Source organism: Oculina patagonica, chromosome 8, assembly GCF_052425735.1.
Source record: "Oculina patagonica isolate OP01 chromosome 8, crgOcupat, whole genome shotgun sequence".
NCBI classification, from domain to species: Eukaryota; Metazoa; Cnidaria; class Anthozoa; order Scleractinia; family Oculinidae; genus Oculina; species Oculina patagonica.
Window position 1 is genome coordinate 25,329,229 of NC_135765.1, and position 19,911 is coordinate 25,349,139.

General features: G+C 37.1%; 1 protein-coding gene across 1 annotated transcript; it reads right to left on the reverse strand.

Moving 5' to 3' along the window:
• Positions 1 to 4,243: 4,243 nt before the first annotated feature.
• LOC144663338 (epithelial sodium channel subunit alpha-like) lies at positions 4,244 to 18,512 on the reverse strand. Its single transcript, XM_078524235.1, has 13 exons — positions 18,430 to 18,512; positions 17,205 to 17,484; positions 16,048 to 16,153; positions 14,787 to 15,219; positions 13,666 to 13,796; positions 12,757 to 12,920; positions 11,756 to 11,866; positions 10,754 to 10,862; positions 10,261 to 10,339; positions 8,633 to 8,690; positions 8,221 to 8,291; positions 8,038 to 8,113; positions 4,244 to 7,516 (listed from the first exon to the last, which is right to left on the reverse strand). The coding sequence occupies exons 2-13, from the start codon at positions 17,457 to 17,459 to the stop codon at positions 7,361 to 7,363; spliced, it is 1,749 nt and encodes a 582-aa protein (XP_078380361.1). The 5' UTR covers positions 17,460 to 17,484; positions 18,430 to 18,512; the 3' UTR covers positions 4,244 to 7,360.
• Between the last annotated feature and the right edge of the window lie 1,399 nt (positions 18,513 to 19,911).

Consider the following 19,911-nt stretch of genomic DNA (forward strand, 5'->3'; position numbering starts at 1 on the left):
TTGGTACGATACGGTACGAACGCATTTGGTCTGAAATGCACTGAAATATTTGCTTTCTGCGTTCGAAACCTCGCCTGGTGCTTGGAATGAATGCCTAAATTTATCTATGAGTAAAAGGAGATCGTTATATTTGAGAAAAAGGGTTTTTGGGACAAAAATATTCGAAAATCCGGGACGCTACTTGGTCTAGAAATATATGCTAATTTATGCAAATTAGATTATTCGTGAAGCTTAGATAAATTGTAATAAATTCTATATTCATTCTTTTTCAGCCAGAATTGCTGGATATGTTGCCAATATAACAAGGAACATTTTAACGTTCAACTTTTTCTTATAACCTTAAACATTTGAGAAGCTTGTTGCCTTTTGTCCAAAATTTTTGGTCACTTTATGCTGATTAATGCTAATTAAATAAATATATTCAAAAATATTATGGGATGTTTCGGTCAAAATGATTTTTTTTCTGAAAGCCTGTTTCATAACCTTTCAAACGAGATATGGCTTTCCTCTCAGTTGTAAATATCTCCTGAGAAAATAAATAAAGAGAAAATGTAGTCAATTTTGACTGTTTTTTGAGCTGACAATGTTAATGAGCTAAATAGGCACCATGTTAACCTGTTCTTTTTGGTAAACCTGCCCGCCTATGACTGTGGTCAGTTCTCGAAACAATACAGAAAATGACAACAATCAGTCCTCGAAGTTCCTTAAGTAATTATTCAAATTGCAGCAACAAAGGTTGTGTTTTTTTTGGTAGAATTAACTTAAATCTAAAAATGTAAAAATGACTGCAAGCAAAAAAAGGAAAATCTTAAAACAAATTACTCTTCCGATATGGTTTCAATAGTAACATCAAGTTTTAGTATAATTTCCAGAGGTAAATTCAATTCTGATTGGTCGAGAAGCTCGGACTATGTCGCAATATTCACCGCGCTAGGCGGTGAATATTGCATCTGAAGGTTTGGCTACTAAGCCATGCCACGTTTGTCATCCAGGCCAGTGAACATGGCGGCATTTGCTGAATGAAAATTTCTCTCATTTAGAAGAAATCACTCCAAATCCTGGATATTTGAAGCATTGGGAATTTTGCAAATTTACTACCAAGGCTTTTGGACCGAAAATATTTTCAAGAGATGGTTTTCAAGGCGTTAGAATTGATCGTAAACATGGTGGTTTTGGAAATCGCACACGACCATGTACTCAGTCAGCTCGACTGTCAAAACATATTTAGTTCTCTTCTCTTCTGCTAGTAATTTGGAGAGGATTCACACAATTGCTCAGAAGTCACCAACAATTAAACAAAGGTACCAGATATCTATCTTTTTCGTAGTGTTTGGTTTGTTCCGTTTTATTGCTAAAACTTGAGTGTAAATTATGATTTCATTCGATTAATTAAACTGGTTTACAGGTATCCAAGCGAGCTTTTCTGTTTGTTGTTTTCGTGTTTTCTATTGTTATTTTGCAGTTTTTGATATTCACCTCTGAAAATTATACTAAAACAATTATTCGCCTCAGGCTCAGTGATTATTGTTGAATAATCCCCTCGACTTCGTCTCGGGGATTATTCAACAATAATCACTTCGCCTTCGGCGAATAATTGTTAAATATAAATACAGACATTCCGTACCAAATTGATCTATATAAATTTAAAAAAAATCGCAAAATTTGGTCCCATTTCCTTAATTATTAATAATAGCGGAGCTCCACAGCGGCCCGAAGGGCCGCAGAGCGGAGCCCCATACCCATAGAAAATTCACAGAAATAGGCAAACCATGAACTTGAGTTTTCGTGGTCATCTTGGCTAGCGGCATGGCTCGCGGGCGCGTACGTAGGTACGGTGTCGAGCACTTCAGAAATAGATAAACCCTCACCTATTTGTTACTGGACATCCACGTTATGATCTATTGACAGCTGTCAGTGCAAGGTATCCACTGACCAGTATCACGTGATCATCTCGCGGGCTCAGGTGTATAACTCATCGAGTAACGCGTTTTTTATAAAGTTGACCGCTGACCGAATTTTTTTTTCTATTGAAATGCGGGCTCATTAACTATATTTTATGCCTACGGTCAGTGACTTCAGAAAGGGTAAAGTAAATTACCGGGGAGCTCCGCTTTTAGGCTTGACTAAATCTATTTAATACTAACTATGAAGGACCGAGCAGGAATACACCCTCTGCGTGCAATAATTTGGCATAAAATGTCACTGTTTATGAAACTTGGTGGAAACCATGATACGAAAAGCATTTTTTTCCAAACTTCCAATCTCCTTCTTTTAATTAAAATATTTAACTGACTTTTAATGATTTTGACAGTTTCAGATATATTTTTTTCCTGAGGGCAATATATTGACATGGTTCTATAATTTGTTTCTCTTACTTCGGTCGTGAGTTCTATGTTGCACTCATGTTCTACATGCTATATCCTATATTATTATGTCTTACTTAAGTGGTGAGTTCCTGATGAAACAATAGTAATCTGAAAGCAGCTGGAGAATGACCTCGTGCTAGCTTTTTGTTTAACCCGGGTGTAAAATTGCTGACGAAACTCTTGTTATCTAAGCGCAGCATATTAACCTTGGGCTGGATTGTTATCTCTTGGGTAGTATGTTCCTCAATGAACACTTTCTACCGAGGTCAGCATAAACACGTCATGCTAGATCATTATATCTTACTGAGGTAGTAGTTTGTTATAGAGCTATTATGTGGACAGCATAAAAACCTCGTGCTCAATTATTCTGTAATTTTACTTTGGCGGTGAGTTCTTTCTTTATGTGAAGAAAGCATTTAAAGGTCACGCTTGATTATTATGTTCAAGTTGGCTGGTGAGTTCCTTATGGAACTCATCTTACCTTAGGGCAGCATATTAAGCCCACGCTTGATTATTATCTCCAAGTTGGCTGGTGAGTTCCTTATGGAACTCATCTTAGCTTAGGGCAGCATATTAAGCTCACGCTTGATTATTATCTCCAAGTTGGCTGGTGAGTTCCTTATGGAACCCATTTGTTTCTGAGAGCAGCATATTAAGCTTAGCTTGATTAATATGTCCAAGTCGACTGGCGAGTTCCTTATGGAACTCATCTTATCTGAGGGCAGCATAGTAAGCTCACGTTTGATTATTATGTCCAAGTTGGCTGGTGAGTTCCTTATGGAACTCATCTTATCTTAGGGCAGCATATTAACTCACGCTTGATTATTACGTCAAGTTGGCTTGTGAGTTCCTTATGAACTCATGTTATCTGAGGGCAGCATATTAAGCTCACGTTTGATTATTATGTCCAACTTTTTTTGGTGAGTTCCTTATGGAACTCATCTTATCTTAGGGCAGCATATTAAGCTCACGCTTGATTATTATGTCCAAGTTGGCAGGTGAGTTCCCTATGTAACTCTTCTTATCTTAGGGCAGCATATTAATCTCACGCTTGATTATTATATGTCCAAGTTGGCTGGTGAGTTCCTTATGGAACTCATCTTATCTTAGGGTAGCATATTAAGCTCACGCTTGATTATTATGTCCAAGTTGGCAGGTGAGTTCCCTATGGAACTCATCTTATCTTAGGGCAGCATATTAAGCTCACGCTTGATTATTATGTCCATGTTGGGACCGGTCATAAAGTAGAGAGTAGGTGCGTGGCCTATGAATTTGTTTCTTTTTATGTACTGATTTCCATTCGAATTATTTGACAAAATTGGCGACCCACCCCTGGAGTGGCGCAGAAAAACGTAGTGGCCCACTCCCAACCAAATTCAGTAATGTAGATAGGTACATAGGGCACATTGGCTTACCACTTAGGCAGATTCTCCAAAAAATTGTTGACATCGAAATTTTGAATCATGTCGGTGTTAGAACCACTGAATTGCTATTTTTAGACATTCTGGTGGAATTTTTGTACTATTATTGATGTAGTCTCTGTAGTTTAAAGGGGTAGTAATAGTTGGTGGTTGTTATGGTAAACTAGAGGGGGTCGGGGGAATGCTGCTCCGGGAAAATTTAGATTTGTAGCACCTCAGAAACGCTGTTGTAGGCACCCTGATAGAATGTTTGCATTATAATATATGCTGTTAAGGGACTAATTTAACCATGAACCACCCCTAACGTAGTGCATTTTTTTCCTGACCCCTCTGTTTGACATTTTGAAAAATAGGGGTCCACCCTCAATTTGTCATATTTTTCTGGACCTAAATTTAAAATCGGGTTTCACATGTAATTATTGTTACTGGGTAACTTTATAACAGTATGACTCGCAATTCATCTTTTATGGTAACACTTTATTATCATTATGTATACCGATGTTTAGCTTTATTATCATAAATATGCCTGTAATATGATATTATTATTATAGAACTACACGCTTAAGTGTATTCCTCAGTAGAAAAAAAAAAATGAATAAATAGTTCAAAAACTACTTGACGTTTTCGGTTTCAATGTTGCTTCCTATTTCTATTGCTGTAGTCACCTACTCTAGCCACTAAAGGTAGTCTGGTTAGGGCGAGGTACAAGGAGACTAACTTACGGGACACGATATAGCCACGATGCGGCGGGGGGGGGGGGGTACTCCTTATATAGGGACTATACGGGGGCCTTCCCTTTCCATGCTCAAAGTATATAAAAGGTTAGAGATTGCACAAGTTGAAGTATATAAGACAGAAGGAAAAACCATCATTTTGGTTTCAATAGGCCCTTTCAAAGTATCTCGAACAGATCCTCCTTGCGATCGATTCATCTATGCATTTTATCAATGGGTTACCAATTCTGTAAAAAAATGGTGTACGAAAAGGTATAGACCAGGGAACGGAGCCTTCCCGTATAAAATATTTTTGAGTACCTCCTCTCCACCCGCTACCCCGTTAGAGGATGTAATCACCTAAAATCAAATAACCTTTGTTTAACAACAAATGCAAATATTTTGTCAAATACAAAAGCTATTGTAGGTTCAAGTTTTGTTCTTCCTTTCAAACATTTACACATTTTACAGACAATGTTTATAAGAAATGGACATTGTTTTTTCTTGATAACATTCAGGTTGAGCAACACGCACTCTGACGATAATTATCACGTAAGATCACGAGTTTCATATACCCGCGATGATTATTTATAGTTAATTAAAAACGGCCACTTAATGCTCGCATGTAGCCAATACAAACATTGGATTGGGTTTAAGATAACGTCGGTCTAGGTAATAAAAAGTTCACGTTACGTTTGGTCTAGCAATCTTAATCATGTGTTTGCATTGGACATAAAAGCATCCGTGGCGATTCGCTCTGATTTTTTTTTTTAATTTTTAATAATAATATATGAGAAAGCATGCGTAAGGTGATATCACATCAAAGCTTTTCTTTTACATCGAGATTATTCAGTGGCCTTTTGCTTAGTCCAGTCAAAACTGTCCCTTCCCTGCGTTATTGGGTTGATCCCACGCGAGAGAAGAGAAAGTCCGGGAAAGCTTGCATGCGCATGCTCAAAACGAACCAATCAGAAGTACTGCAGGGTTACCTACTTGGTACACGGGATAGCGTTAAAATTGCTTGTTCAAATGACGTATTAAACTATGCTACCCAACGCTTGACTTAAATGACGGAAAATTGTGATAAATTGAATCCAAAGCCAATTTATGGAAAATCCAGGAACAGCGGAACAGTTCCAAACATTCAATTCAAATTAAATTCTTAAACATATACTAACTGTTAAGTGCTTACTATACACATCACGATGGATGGCGCGGTCCACGCGAGAAAAAATAGTCAGTTAAGCTGGCATTTTTTTAGTAAGTCAGTGTCAAGCTGTCGAGTTTTTCAGCACGGAAAACATGATCTGAATTTGACGACTAGAAAAAAAAAGTGTATGGTCGTTAACCTTTTTTTCTATTTGCTCCAGTGTTCCTGCTTTAGTACATCCAGGCGTAACCAATCGACAAAATCGATGATCGATTAAAAATCGATAACAATCATTTTTTGTGACCTTATCGATTGTATGGATTGGAATCGACTGCTATCGATTGTTATCTATTATCGCAATCTAGCCTTGCACTTCTTTAAATATGAAAATTGGACACATTTATTTTGAGAAGATGACTTTTTGCCAAACGAGAATGAGACTCACCGAGAGTTGAAGGACGAGTTTAGTTGCACGAGACTGAGTTTTACTCTACTTTAAGAAGTAAACACTTCACCGACATTCACCTCAAAACAACAAAGGTGATAGCCTTCACGGCGCATCTTATATTCAGTAGAGCCTCTTTCGCACTTCTTGAAACGGAAAGGCAATGACAGGCAAGTGGATAATTCGAGTACACGTGCAGCGGTGTTTGTTCTTTGCGTTGAGAGGACTGGGTCGGAATTTGTTTTACCAACTTCGTCACTAGAGCTTTCTAAAAATGGCGGATGATCGGACAGGTGGCGTGCGTGAAGTCTGTTTGAGTTGTTATGCCAATCAATGTCAATCGACGACATTTTTTGTTACCCTTGACTGGCAATCGATTGACCGATACCAACTGATATCAATTAACTAATTTCATCGATTGATATCGATTTATCGATTAAAATTCCGATCATCGATTTCATCGATCGGTTACGCCGGAGTACATGAACGCGTTTTTATTCCTTCCGAAATATTGAACGCTTTATAGAAAAGAATGCAAACAATAAATTGCCACGCTTCAGACATTCTAGTGTGCCTTTGGTTGGAATGAGAGTCTAACATCCCATGAGCAAGAAATCCCGAAAAGAAATTGTCCGCCGAGAAAGTGTAAGTGAGAAAATAATGAATGATGATTCCGTGACGTAATGTCTTTCGCTAGAGGGAGGACAGTCAAGCTTGCTCAATTAACGCGTGGTGCACGGGAATTCGATGTTGTGATAAGCCTTTTTTTTACTAGCGACGCAAGCACAAGCGCAAGCACAAGCGGAATCATGCAAAAAGGACAATTTTTTACCCTTGTGCTTTTGCTTTAGTTGAAGCCGTTTTTACGGTGAAATAAGAGCGGTTATCCTTGCGCTTGTGCTTGCGTCGCTAGTGAAAACCAGGCTATAAGCTCATGATCAAGGCAATAAAAAATCCCAGAGCACAGAAATATCCAAAACTATGACATCGCTTCAATGATTACTCAATTTTGCGTTTATGATAGAAAACCTTAGAAGTTTTATATGAACATGATATTTAGGGATTGTGTAGTGCACTGATCAATTGTAGGCCTGAATTTTTTTCAAAACAAAAAAACAAAATCTACGATTTTTGAAATCATCAACACAATCTCCGAATTTTGAATCATCAATGCATTCAAAAATGTCTGATATCAAGACAATGCAAGCCTCCAGGTTTGAAAAAAAAAATGAAACAAAAGCAGTGGTGTAAAATAGATTTCCAAGTTAGGGCTGCACGTGAACAATCTTTCGTCGTGAAACACGGTCAACAAGGGTCTGTATTATCATCATCGCTAACTCCAAAAACTCGCAGCATGTGAGTACAGATATGCCGATCCAAAGTCCGAGCTGGCCTCCAATGTCAGCCACAAGATTGACGCCCTGCCAAAACAAGTAAATCAAATGGTGATGAGATTTGTAACCCTTGATTCACACCCCTTCTCCTTTTTCAGTATCGAGTGAAGGAAGTGAAAATGATGACCTCGATGGGCAGGACTTAGAACTTTTATTCGTAATTAACTTTTGCCATTTAAAAATGCAAGACCCATTTCCTCTAGAAACACAGAAAAGATGGAAGCCATTAATAAGAACAAGCATTTTTTTAAGCTACGTTGAATTTTAGGTTAAGTTTTATTTTGAAGAAACATTTTTTTTTTGTACAGTGGTCAACCCGAGGCAAACAGATAATATAACCAATTGAAATATCAGGAGTAAAATTGAACGCGGTAAAATATGTATTGTTTTCTTCGTGTTAAGAACACTGTGAAAAGATATCGAGGTATTTTTGCTTTCTTTTCTTCTCTATTCCGCAAATAAGCATTCTTTGATATTGCGCACCTCTCCCGGCGTTGTGTTTTGGGAAGGAATAAGAATAAATTTAAAATTCAGTTAGCGTAGCATACCTCATAGGCAAGTCTTTCAGAAACTTTTTCATAGTTTAGTTGCTCATAGTATATTTTCACCTGAACCAAGTTTTCACTGCAAGACAAGAAAAGTAAAGTTTTATTAAAACTGTCGTAAACAATCTGCAGTTGTTACTTAACAAGTCACTGATTCATTTTAGTATATTTTTATTATTCAATTACCTCAGGTAGTATCCGCTATACAGTTCGTTTGCGTAGACGGTATTTTCCTTTACGCGGCTCTCAAGGATTGACTAAAAACGAAGAGAAACATTTGAAATAAACTTCAAAACCATCAAGGTTGCATTACGAAAATTTCATTACAGAGGGGCGGGGTGGGAAATTATTTGCCCTAATGAACCGGCTGGGATATAGTCGTTGAAAATGTTTTTGTTATTGTTGTTGTTGTTTATTTGTTGTCTTTTTCCCTAAATCAGACGGGGTTTGCTCATGTGTAATTCGGTCTCAATTGATTGTGTTCGCTTGAGAGGGGTTTGGGATTTATGGAAATCTCCGACGATTCGTACAAACAGAGGTAAGTGGACTCTCTCAGAACCAAGGCCGCAATTTCCAAATTTCCAATCGACATACATACCTCGTATCCAGAAGCAGGCCAATGTCCCATCGACAATGTGCTTACGAATTGTACCTCTCTAGGAAAAATAGGGATATCATAAGTAAATCATTTTTGGTAAAAAAAGCATCGCAAATCCATGATGGCGTGTATCTCTTTTTTCACGTGTGGGGAAAATGGCACGTCCAATCTGAAACAGCGTATCGTGTTTTATACGTGTGTGATGCATCGAGTTGAAGTTATGTAAAAAACCACGAGGACCACACTGTGCAACGAGTGCCATTTTCGATTTTTAAATTCTGGGTATTTATTTCTGAAACGAAGTCTGTGTCCCTAATTTATTTTCATATTTATTTGTTTACGATAGAAATGGTCTTTTTTGTGACAAATATATTTGTTGATAAGCTACAATCCTAGACAAAAGCTACAGGAATAGTGCTCAGTGACAAATCTTTTTGCGTTATGAACTCACTGTTAAATTTTCTGAGCCCCCTCCCCCCCCCCCACCCCCCAAACAATGTTAAGATATTGTCTCACGGTATGATGGATGGAAATCAACATTAAATTGGGGGTGGGGAGGAAGGGGGGGGGGGTGGGGGTCAGTACAATGTCAATTTTTCGTCGAATTGGTGTCCCAATACTTTTGTCTAGGATTGTAGCATGTTAGCTGTTATGTGACAAATAAAAATTGTCACATACGAAAAATGCTCGCGTGTACGACTCGTCACAAGCAATGTGGCAAATGAGTGTATATTGTCCGCAATCTCCCAATCTCCCACTGAGCACTGTGCACGCGTATCTCCGTGCGTACCTCTGCTGTCCAAGGTCATTACTGGCGCTCGAATGTTCGAACTGCTGACAAAAAAGTGGTTGTTCAAATATATTTGTCACATAAAAATTGTCATAAATTAACCCGGTAAACCCGGCATAACTCGTTTGAGTATATTTTCTAGAGGTGAATTCAAGAATCGGACATTCTGATTGGACGAGAAGCTCGGTTTATGACGCAATATTACCGCGCTAGGCGGCGAAAATGGCATTTCAAGGTTTGGCTACTAAGCCATGCCACCGTTGCCATCTAGGTTAGTGAACATAGCAGTGTTTGCTAAATGAAAATTTCTGTCATTTAAAATAAATCACTCCAAGTCCTGGATATTTAAAGCATTGGGAATTTTGTAAATTAATCACCAAGGCGTTTGGAAAATATTTTGAAAATATTTTCAGGAGATGGTTTTCAAGGCATTAGAAACTCAGTCAGATCGACTGACGAAACCTTATTTAGTTCTCTTCTCACTGGAGCTAGTCATTTCGAGAGGATTCTCACAATTGCTAAAAAGTCACCAACGATTAAACAAAGGTACTAGATATCTATTTTTTCCGTAGTGTTTGTTTTGTTTCGTTTTATTGCTTAAACTTGAGTGTAAAGTATGATTTCAATCAATGAATTAAACTGGTTTACACATATGCAAGCGAGCACTTGTGTTTGTTGTTTTCGTGTTTTCTATTGATATTTTGCAGTTCTTGATATTTACCTCTGAAAACTATACTAAAACAATAATTATTATTCGCCTCAGGCTCAGTGATTATTGTCGAATTATTGTTAAATATGACCGTAGGATATATTTAAGCATGTTTCTTTACACACTTACTTGCACGGTGTAGGACAGTGTTTCTCGCAGTCAAGCACTCCAGTGAGCAGTTTTAGTTGTATCTTTTCTAAACATTTTGCTGAAAAAGTAAACAAATGCAGAAATCAGCAACATGCAGAAACAAAGGAAAATACGAATACAAGTTTTATCTGAGATCTCAATTAAATAAACATTTTTATCAGCCCCTTTCGAGAATTTGGTTGAATGACGCCACCAGCTGGGTACTGTTTTTTTTTTTTAAGAAGAAAGGTCGACGAGGAAAAGCGTTTACAATTAAAAAAAGTCACAATAAAAGTAACAATTAGTAAATAATGGAACTAACTTTTTTTTAGTTTTGACAGTTATCTAATAGTTCATCAAACAGTTTAAAGGTGTTTGAAAACGGAAAAAGTAAATTCCAGCGTTTTACACTACTGCATTCCCAGCTTTTCAATACAGAAAATTCAGTCAGAAGGTCGGTCGGTCTGTCCGTTATTATTTTTATCGTCTTTACCTGTTGTCGAATTTCGCAAGTTACATATTTCTGCTTCAGATGGAAACTGGCCTTCGGCACATCCACAATCTTCAATCTGCTTATCGGCGTGGCACGAATTCAAGCAGGTCTTTAAAATAAATAAATGCATGGCTATTAATTAAAAAAATATTCCTTTTTAACCCTAATCAAACCTTGGGAGGAAGGGAGGGCTTTTGAGGCCCGCGCTGCCTTTTTTTATAACTTTTTTCAAGATTTAATCAAATGCTGCCAGTCTTTGCGAGGTTATCTTAAATTTATCTGGGAATAATTTGGCAAGATAGGTTTTTGTGTCATGAACTTGACATTTCCATAGCAACGACATTTTTACATGCATATTTTCCCAAATTTGTAATTTTCGTGCTTTCAAAAATGAAAATTAACTTTAATGCAATTATTTTCACATTTTTTTTACAGTTTTTAAGCACAGTTTTGTTGGTTTTGAGTACTTTGCAGTAATTTTGGGTGGTTTTCTGGCGTTTAAAAATATTGAAATCCAAGATGGCGGATCCAAGATGGCGGCTGTTTTGACATCATGCTGTAATTGTCACGTGATGTGACGCAATCACTCCACGCAACGTAAACCTAAAGATAGATGTTCGGACATACTATACATCCTATAAAATATTTTAAAATTATCCTACGTTTAAAATTTGTTACATTGCACATATAAAAAGAAGAAAAGAAGAAGAAGAAGAAGAAGAAGAAGAAGAAGAAGAAGAAGAAGAAGAAGAAGAAGAAGAAGAACAACAAGAAGAAGAACAACAACAACAACAACAACAACAGCAACAACAACAAAAGAAAGCTATAATATTGACCATGTAACCTTTCTATACATAGACACAAAATCAATGCACATGTGTCACTTACACTGCTCAAACTATACCGGATGCTACTACATGCAATACATATCATTGCCTGACATGTTAAGCAACGATACGTAAATAAGAATGCATAATCATTTGTATGTGTAATATGTGTTACCTGTCGGGAATAAGAAGCACCATATTTCTTGACATATATGTTGTCAGTATTCAAGTCCTCATCCGAAACACAGCTCCCATTCCCAAACGGATCGGCCCTTTCGATGAGGCTCTATAAAGTACATGTATAATAACCATAAAGAGCTTGCTTTCATCAGGGGTACCGCAAATTCCCAGTTTACTGTTCTTTGGCTTGGCGCCCATTTAAGCGACCTTTGCAACTTTTTCAAACCTCTTTTAGATGGCGAAAGCTGCACACGCCTCTATGTTAAAAGGACCAATTAATATTTTTGTCGTCCCGTTTCAGACCAAAAATTATGCATGTGATATTACTGCAAAGATGCACCGTTTGAAAAAAAAAATCAAATCCAAATGACAAAACAAACAAACGAAAAACATGTAGATAAAAAATATTAGAATTTCAGTACATATAAAATGAGACACCAGATTTGCTTGTTTTCCTTTTTTCATGTCGCATCAAACCAATCGCTTCTGCAGCAGCTAGTAATGGGCACAGGGAACCTAAACGCTGTATTAGTTCATACTCTTAAAATAAAAATGTTCTTATTTACCTGCGTTCCTGTGTCTTTTTTCACCGGTTTGGGGGCGACTTGAATTTTAAACGAAGGCGGTTTATGTTGCGAGTTTTAAACGGTAATCGGCCTGTCGCAATGTCAATACGACGCGCCTCAATTATGTCTCAAGTTTTACTTTAACTGTTATTATTAAGTTAATGGTTTAAGTAACTTGAGTTAATAACAATTGAAACTTGAGGAGCGTCGTATTGACATTGCGACAGACCGATATAACACTTGCAACGTAAACCGCCTTTGCTCTGATTCAAATCGCCCCCAAACCGGTAAAAAAAAACACACACACACACAGGAACGCAGGTAAATAAGAACATTTTAATTTTAAGATTATGAATAACTAAAACAGCGTTTGGGTTCCCTGTGTAATGGGCTATTTAGCCAAATATGGATTAAAGCATGTATTTCGTACCCTTCTTATCCCAAATGCTGTAGATCGGCTTGGTAGAACACTGTAACCTTCATTGTTGGGGAATGGTATCTGCCCTTGATCGTGTATCACAACTCTCGCCCCAGCAGTATCACTGAGTTCTGGAATGTACTGCGACTGTTCTATGAACAGGTTTAGCTTCAGGCCTAGTAAGAAATGAAGAAAAGTACCTAATTAAATTAATATTGAATGATTCAAGCAATAAATGGACATTTTCAAAATTGTTGGGAAAGATAAACCGCCTATGTCACGATTGAAAAACCTCTTGCGGATGTATACAAAGCAGAAAGTCGAAACTTTTACTTTCTTTTTCTTTGACTTCTTTTCCTTCCTTTCCTTTCCTTTGTTTTTTTTCTTTTAATTAATGAACGTAAAGTAAGAAAAAGCAACAAAGAGCTAACGGCAAACCGAGAACAACTGAATTACCTAAGGTAACAAATATGAAGTAGATTACAGATTTCAAAATTGAAATAATACGATTATTATTTTTGTGTTTGTTTGTTTTCAAATTGCGTTTATTCATAAAGTTTTAGTAGGAAAATAATAGGACAGTAAGTAAACAAATGTCCATTACACGTTTAGGATCAGTTTGAAATGTGCTTACAACGTCCATGATAAAGTTCCATAATCTGTTCCAGAGTCGCTGTGACTCTGTGTTTGAATGTCTGTCATGGTCGATAACTCAACGATCTAACGTGACTTTGAAGTAGCTACCAAGCAGAGTTGTAAGTTTTGTTCACTTAACAGACGTTCTTGAAGACCTTTAGCCTCGCAGATCAAACGATTGGTATTCTTTTAATCATCGTTGACCAAAAGTTGGAATTCTCAATGATCTATTTAATTTTTGTTTACTAGAAGGCCAACAATAACAACAACTCATAATGACATTACCGCCAGTTGGTCCTGTGATGTGGGATGATAGACCTTTCTGTTTTTTGCCGTTATCATCTGTACCTCCATTAAAAGTAAAGCAGTTTCCGTAGCGATAGTCCCAGAGATGGCGCCAATATTTAGAATAGTTTCTAAAAAACACAAATACCTAATTAACTCATCAACCATCTGCCACAACGAAGTATTCCCCTTAATAAACGCTTGTTGTAAGTTATCGTAATCGATCAAAGGGCGGATTCTATGTTTTCCATGCTAAACAAACTGTATAATATCGAGTGAAAGGGAAAACTACTTAAAAAAATGGTTAACGGTTAACTTGCAACCCCTTAGATGTGGATGCACGCGGTAAGCGTTTTCCTTATTCCTGTGGGTTGCAATCAAGACGTTTCCATTTAATCGTTAATTGAAAATTTTAACTCTACTTTATTAGTTCGATACCCCCCTTCCCCGTACGCGTTGTGCTGTTTATTTGATGTTGTGGAGAGGCTTGCGTGTCTCAGATGCCATTGTGATCTAAACCAAGTAGGCCCCCAACCAATTGGCAGGTTTACGGAATAGAGACCAGACAAATAACAGCACCTGGTCCATCAGGTTTAGGGTTGGGCGTGGTACCAACAACTTCACCCAGTAAAAAACACTTGGTTACGAAAACGACAAGAAATGCTAAAACAACTGTGGACCCTATAGCGGACTTGAACCAACCAACTGGCTACATGACTACTTCTGCTGAAAACCCTCGGGAAGTCAGGGGTACGACGAATAGTCTGCTCGGGCCTAAAACCAACATCCACCTAGCTACACGGAATGTCCGCACCATGATCGAGACTTCAAGAACAGCGCAGGTTACGAGTTATTAGTTCGAGGAGATGAACATAATTTTCGCATTCTGGATTGCGTTCGAATTCTTTTGATTTTGAATGCAAAGAAAATGTCCCGACTCCACTACCCCCCCCCCCCCCAAAAAAAAAAAAAAAAAAAAAAAAAAAACAAGAAAAACAAAGCTGTCACTTGAGCTTTCACTAGTACCTCGCAGCTTTTGAATTATATACAACATAATCAACTTTAAAACTGAGTTGAACACAAAGATCAATATCATTGCAAGATCGTTAGAATTGACGCACCTGCAGTCGTAACCCCTGAACGAACACTCAAAGACGAGATCTTCAAACTGGTGTCCCATGTCGACAACTGTTGAATCGTTTTGCAGAGCAATCACGGCACGGATGGCTTCTTCGATTTCATATTGCTCTTCTTTTGTCTCCTCTTCCATCCCACCAAAGTAATAGTCATAGTCGTAGTCATAGTAACCGTAGTCAGAGTAATCGTAGTCGTATGGAGAGTATGTCGTTGCATCTGTAGGATAACCAGTCGGTTCTGTTGCGTCGTTTCCTTGTTCATGCTGAGGGTAAGTTGTTGCTTCATCCGTTGGAGTCTCAGGGGTTCCTGTTTGAGTTGGAAGGTTGTTAGGCTGGGCCGTGTTTGCATTTGCCCCAGCAGTAGCACCAGGGTTGCTTCTGTTGTTAGCTGCTTGTGAATTATTGCTTCCAGCTAGCGCTGAAATGTGATAAGAGACACTACAGTAATTACATTGAAATCTATCCACATCTAGAGACTTCCATAAACATGTTTATAACACGCAATTTTAGGCAATCTCGGCACAGATCAACTTGAAATATCATAATAACGGCTTAAAACTGAAGAAGAACTCAAAATAAACTCAGAAAGGCCAAAAGCGGCATGGATGGGCAAACTAAAAAAAGATTAAAATTGATTGCGTTCGCGAAAACTTGAAAAACGTCAGCCCGACTTTTTTCAAGTTTGTCTCATTTTGTATGAAAGTTTCATTTACAATGCACAAAAATCGTCATTGTTTTTTTTTATGTGGCCCTGATTTGCCAATAAAAGACTTTCGCTCAACCAATTTGAACTTGAGAGCCCTTAACGAAAATAACGAAAATTATCTCAACTACCATGACCTAGTCCTTCTAATACAAGCTAAATGTTAAATGATATAGATCATCCAAGTAGAGAGAAAGTGAGACCAGTCGTCTCTTCAATAAAATGCACGCAAAATTTATGGACTTTCCGGGATGTGTAAACATCCAGTCAAATGCTAGCTATGACGCGCTAGAATGGCAAGCGACATTTCAAAAATTCAACTTTTAAAAAAATCTGATTGACAGACAATCTCCTGAGTTGGTTTAAAAAAATGATGTCAAAATGACAAAACTATCAAAATACTGAGAAAAACATCATGTTAACCAAAATCTTTTAAAAAGAGGTCTTTATGCACTCATCAACACAAATATTAATGTAAAGGATAAATTAAATGACTATACTAGTGTTAAAGAACTTCCAAAAGCTATTTAGATAGACTCATACCTTCTATCTGAAGTTCCTCCAAAATGCCTTCTATAAAGCCGTATGGAAGCTTTTCATAGCGTATCATGTTTAAATTACATATGGTCACCGCAGGGAATGCGACATGCTAAAGAAAGGAGATAGTTTGCAATATTGTTTAATTATCATTTATATATTATTATCATGCTGGAATTGCAAATATCTTTTTTATCTATTTTTGTAGTCGAAGTGAAACCGAGCAAGCGGTCGACCGATTTTAACAGTCGAGTGACTGCCCCACTAGCCTCCCACGCAGTCGTTCTTAGGGGCGATCGTGTTTCACTCGCCCCTAAGAACGACTGCGTGGGAGGCTACTGCCCCACTGGCTGACTAAGGCTGTCTGCCTGAGTACGATTCTCGCAGGGAACTGATGTGAACATACTATGTTTCAAGGCACAGACACCATCCCAGAGTATAGGTCGAGACCTTGTACTCGAAGTACTCATAGTACTTGGGTACTTTGGTTTTCTATGTGTTCAAATTTCATTGTTTTTTGCCGGTGCCAAGGTACCAGTGTGTACACGGCCTAACTAAAGGATAACTGAATGATTTAACAAACGAACAAACGAGCGAAGGAGCCGAACGAATAAACGAGCGCACCAGTAAATGAATGAATAACAAGCCCCACCCGTACTAATAAACAAAAATTTCAAAATATGTACAAAAAAAGGCATAAAAGGATGGTGCTTTATAGTAAGGTAAAATGATGAGTAAGTAAAGACCCGGGTTAGCAAATTACGGCAACGTTTTTTTTTTTTTTTTTTCTAAATTTTTCCGATGCGGGGAGACTTCGAAGAGCCCTTTGCGGCAAAAAAAATAAATAAAAAATAAACAAAAAAGGGGAAAAAAGAAAAAAAATGTTTTATTAATACATTTTGCTATAAATATCGGATCGAATTTATATACCCTGAACAAAAAAATTATAATAAAGAAAGAAAGAAAGAAGGAAAGAAAGAAAGAAAAAAAAGAAGGTTGCAGCTTTTTATGGCTATCTGTCGTTGCATTTTTCCCAATACACTTAATGTAAACGATCGGTTATTTTTCTTTTTAATTGTGCTACAGACACTGCTGATGTGTATTTGTTGCCGCTCAGAACACCTACTTTGGGTATTTTGTTTTATTATTTTATAAAAACTTACACTTTCGTGCTGAACGTTAACCACAGTTGATACAGGTCGACGTAAGTAAATCACAAACAAGTTATAGACCTGTAACACAAACATTACAAGAGCGCCGATGCAGAACAAACTCCATGCTACTCGGCGGAAAATGCCGCCACCATCAGCTAATCTCCCAAGACCATGGGCGGTCGTGTAGCCACAAAAATTTAATATCACTTTTTGGATGGAAGGCTTGGGTGAGATGACCTTTTTCTTTTCGGCTTCTTCAGTCATATTGTATCGATCTTTTTTTCTTTTGCTGAAAATAAGAGAAAAAAAATTTAATTAGGCGAGAATAGACATAATTTTTAGAGGTAAATAGACCATTTCTTTATAATTGGATAAGTTTCATGAGCTCGAAGATATTGTCAGTTTTCATTTAGCGGGTAATTTCGGTACTGTTTTTCGGAAACTGTGTACGTTTCGCAAAAATGGCTAGTGATAAAATAAATAAATGAAAGCTCGAACGATAATTCGATGTGTTAATTCCCTTGTATTTAATCTGCCCAACAATCGCATCACCAGTCTTAAGTCGCATATTTAATGCATTTATGTACCACTATAAATATTTATTCATATAAACTTTCAAGAAGTGAACAGTGTAAGAGAGATATATTGGAATTTGGTAGGACACGAGGAACAAACATGCAATCCTGCTATATGAAACTTTGAAAGCCTCCAAGATTTATTTGAATAATTAATGATATTCCTCAAAAGCTTAGAATTGTGGCAACTTAAATGTTTTCGTCTTGTGAGTTGGTGAGAAAAACACCGATTAAAGCCCTTGCGTCAATTATTTGAAACTTTAAGCAGTTAAATGTTCAAAATATTTCAGCAGCAAAAGAGAAAAATATCTACATTGAACCTTTTGCCAACCTGTTTCAGTATCGGCTTCTTTTCGAGTATGATATATTTAGGTGTTGTAAAATTAATATATGGCGAATTAAAACGAACGCATTTTCAGACTAAGTAATTTAAAGGGGTTTATCAATATTCGCTTTTTATGCCCTTTTATCGTATTTTAGATCAATACTTAGTTTCCTGAAATTACCGTTATCGCTAGGCATCGCTGTTTAGTTCCCTTAACAAAATAACTAACGCTTTGCTATGTCAATAATTGATAGCAATTCTTGACAGAACGTTATGCAGCTTTTAAGGACGGTTAGAATTAAACACTTTTACCCTTATTAATTAACGATATTACCTTGTAAGTCGGCAGGGGAAGACGTTTATGGCCTGTATCGCGCGAACCAACAAAGAAACGTTGCTATCATTTTGAAGACTTGTGTAGTAATGATGCGTTTTTGGCAATTGTTAATACTGCTAGCGGGAATTGAGTTTGACCAATCAGACGGCGGGTGAAATGACAAATTCCATTTTTAACTTAGAGAAGCGAAGATTAAATTGCATTGTGTTACTCAGCATGAAAAAGAAAATATACGGGGCTCTGTTTATTTTGTTTAAGTTTAGTTAAATGGTTCAAGATTCTTAAGCTGACAACATATATCACCGATGCAGAACCAACATAGGTTTTGTTTAAGAATCGCTTCTGCCACGTCTATTTATTCTGCTAATTAAGAAAACGGAATCAATATTCTGCGGTAGAGGTATCAAGTTTTATTTATAAAAAGCATTACTTCTTTGGCAGTTTGTCATCATGTATACACATCAATTTTTAATGCAGTGATGTTGTATTTAAAAATCTCACTTATTTTCATCAGGCCAAGGTAATTTCACCAGCACATGTTAACTGAATGAAGTTTTGGGTTAGTTTGTTTTCCCTGCTGTGTCGGCAGAACGTTACTGATAACACCAGCTATATTACAAAATTTACCCAATTTTCCATTTACGTAAAAGACAGATATCAAGGATATTACACAAAAAAACAAATTCGCGTGATCCCTGCCACACAAGCGAAGAGGCAAGATGAAGCTGGCATTTGCTAGAATTTCTTATTTACCTTGTTCATCTTATCATCATTGAGAAAAGATTTAGAGTTAAGACTGGGCAAGAGTAAGGGAAATAATTTTGTCTCGATAAATGACATTCAATTAAGTCTAATTGCGCTACCTAACACATCTCAGTTTTGCGATTTAAAGTGTGTTTTGTGTTATATTGTATAAGAGTAGGTCGCTTTCCCTTCTGTGTCATAAACGACATGTCACGATAGTGTTGCAGTTTGTAGATTTCTCAAATCAACTGAGTCTATTATCTGTAACGTAACACATCACACTGACCTAATTATAGTGAATTCGTGTAACCCGTTTTTTTAATGCTAATGAGCCGCAAAATATTCTAATATTTGAGTACAATTAAACAATACACGAATGGTGGGAAAACCTCAAAGCAATCAGTTTAATTGTTTTACAGAAAATAAACAAGACGTGCTTTCTCCTTCTTTGAACAATTTCAACATGTTTAACTCCCTTCGCAATAAACCTATAGCGAAATAAAGCGGACGATGGTTCAAAACACACATAATTAAAACATGTATTTAATTTTTTCTCGTTGTTGTTTTTCAGAAGTCGGCAAACAAATTTGCACAACTATTTTCCTGCTCATTAAACCTTTTGTTTGCAAAACAAAAGCTGCTTGCCATCGTGGTTTGCTAGAGTTCCCCAAAATGAATTGCGCACGCAGAATTGTGTTACAGTCAAGTTTCACTTTTTGTTAACGCGATTTTGCA

Coding starts and splice junctions, on each gene's coding strand:
- LOC144663338 (XM_078524235.1), bottom strand. CDS start 17,459: ATGACTGAAGAAGCCGAAAAGAAAAAGGTCATCTCACCCAAGCCTTCC. Junction 13,797..14,786: donor TTCAGGGGTTACGACTGCAG/GTGCGTCAATTC, acceptor TGTGTTTTTTAG/AAACTATTCTAAATATTGGC. Junction 8,114..8,220: donor TATAGCGGATACTACCTGAG/GTAATTGAATAA, acceptor CTTGTCTTGCAG/TGAAAACTTGGTTCAGGTGA.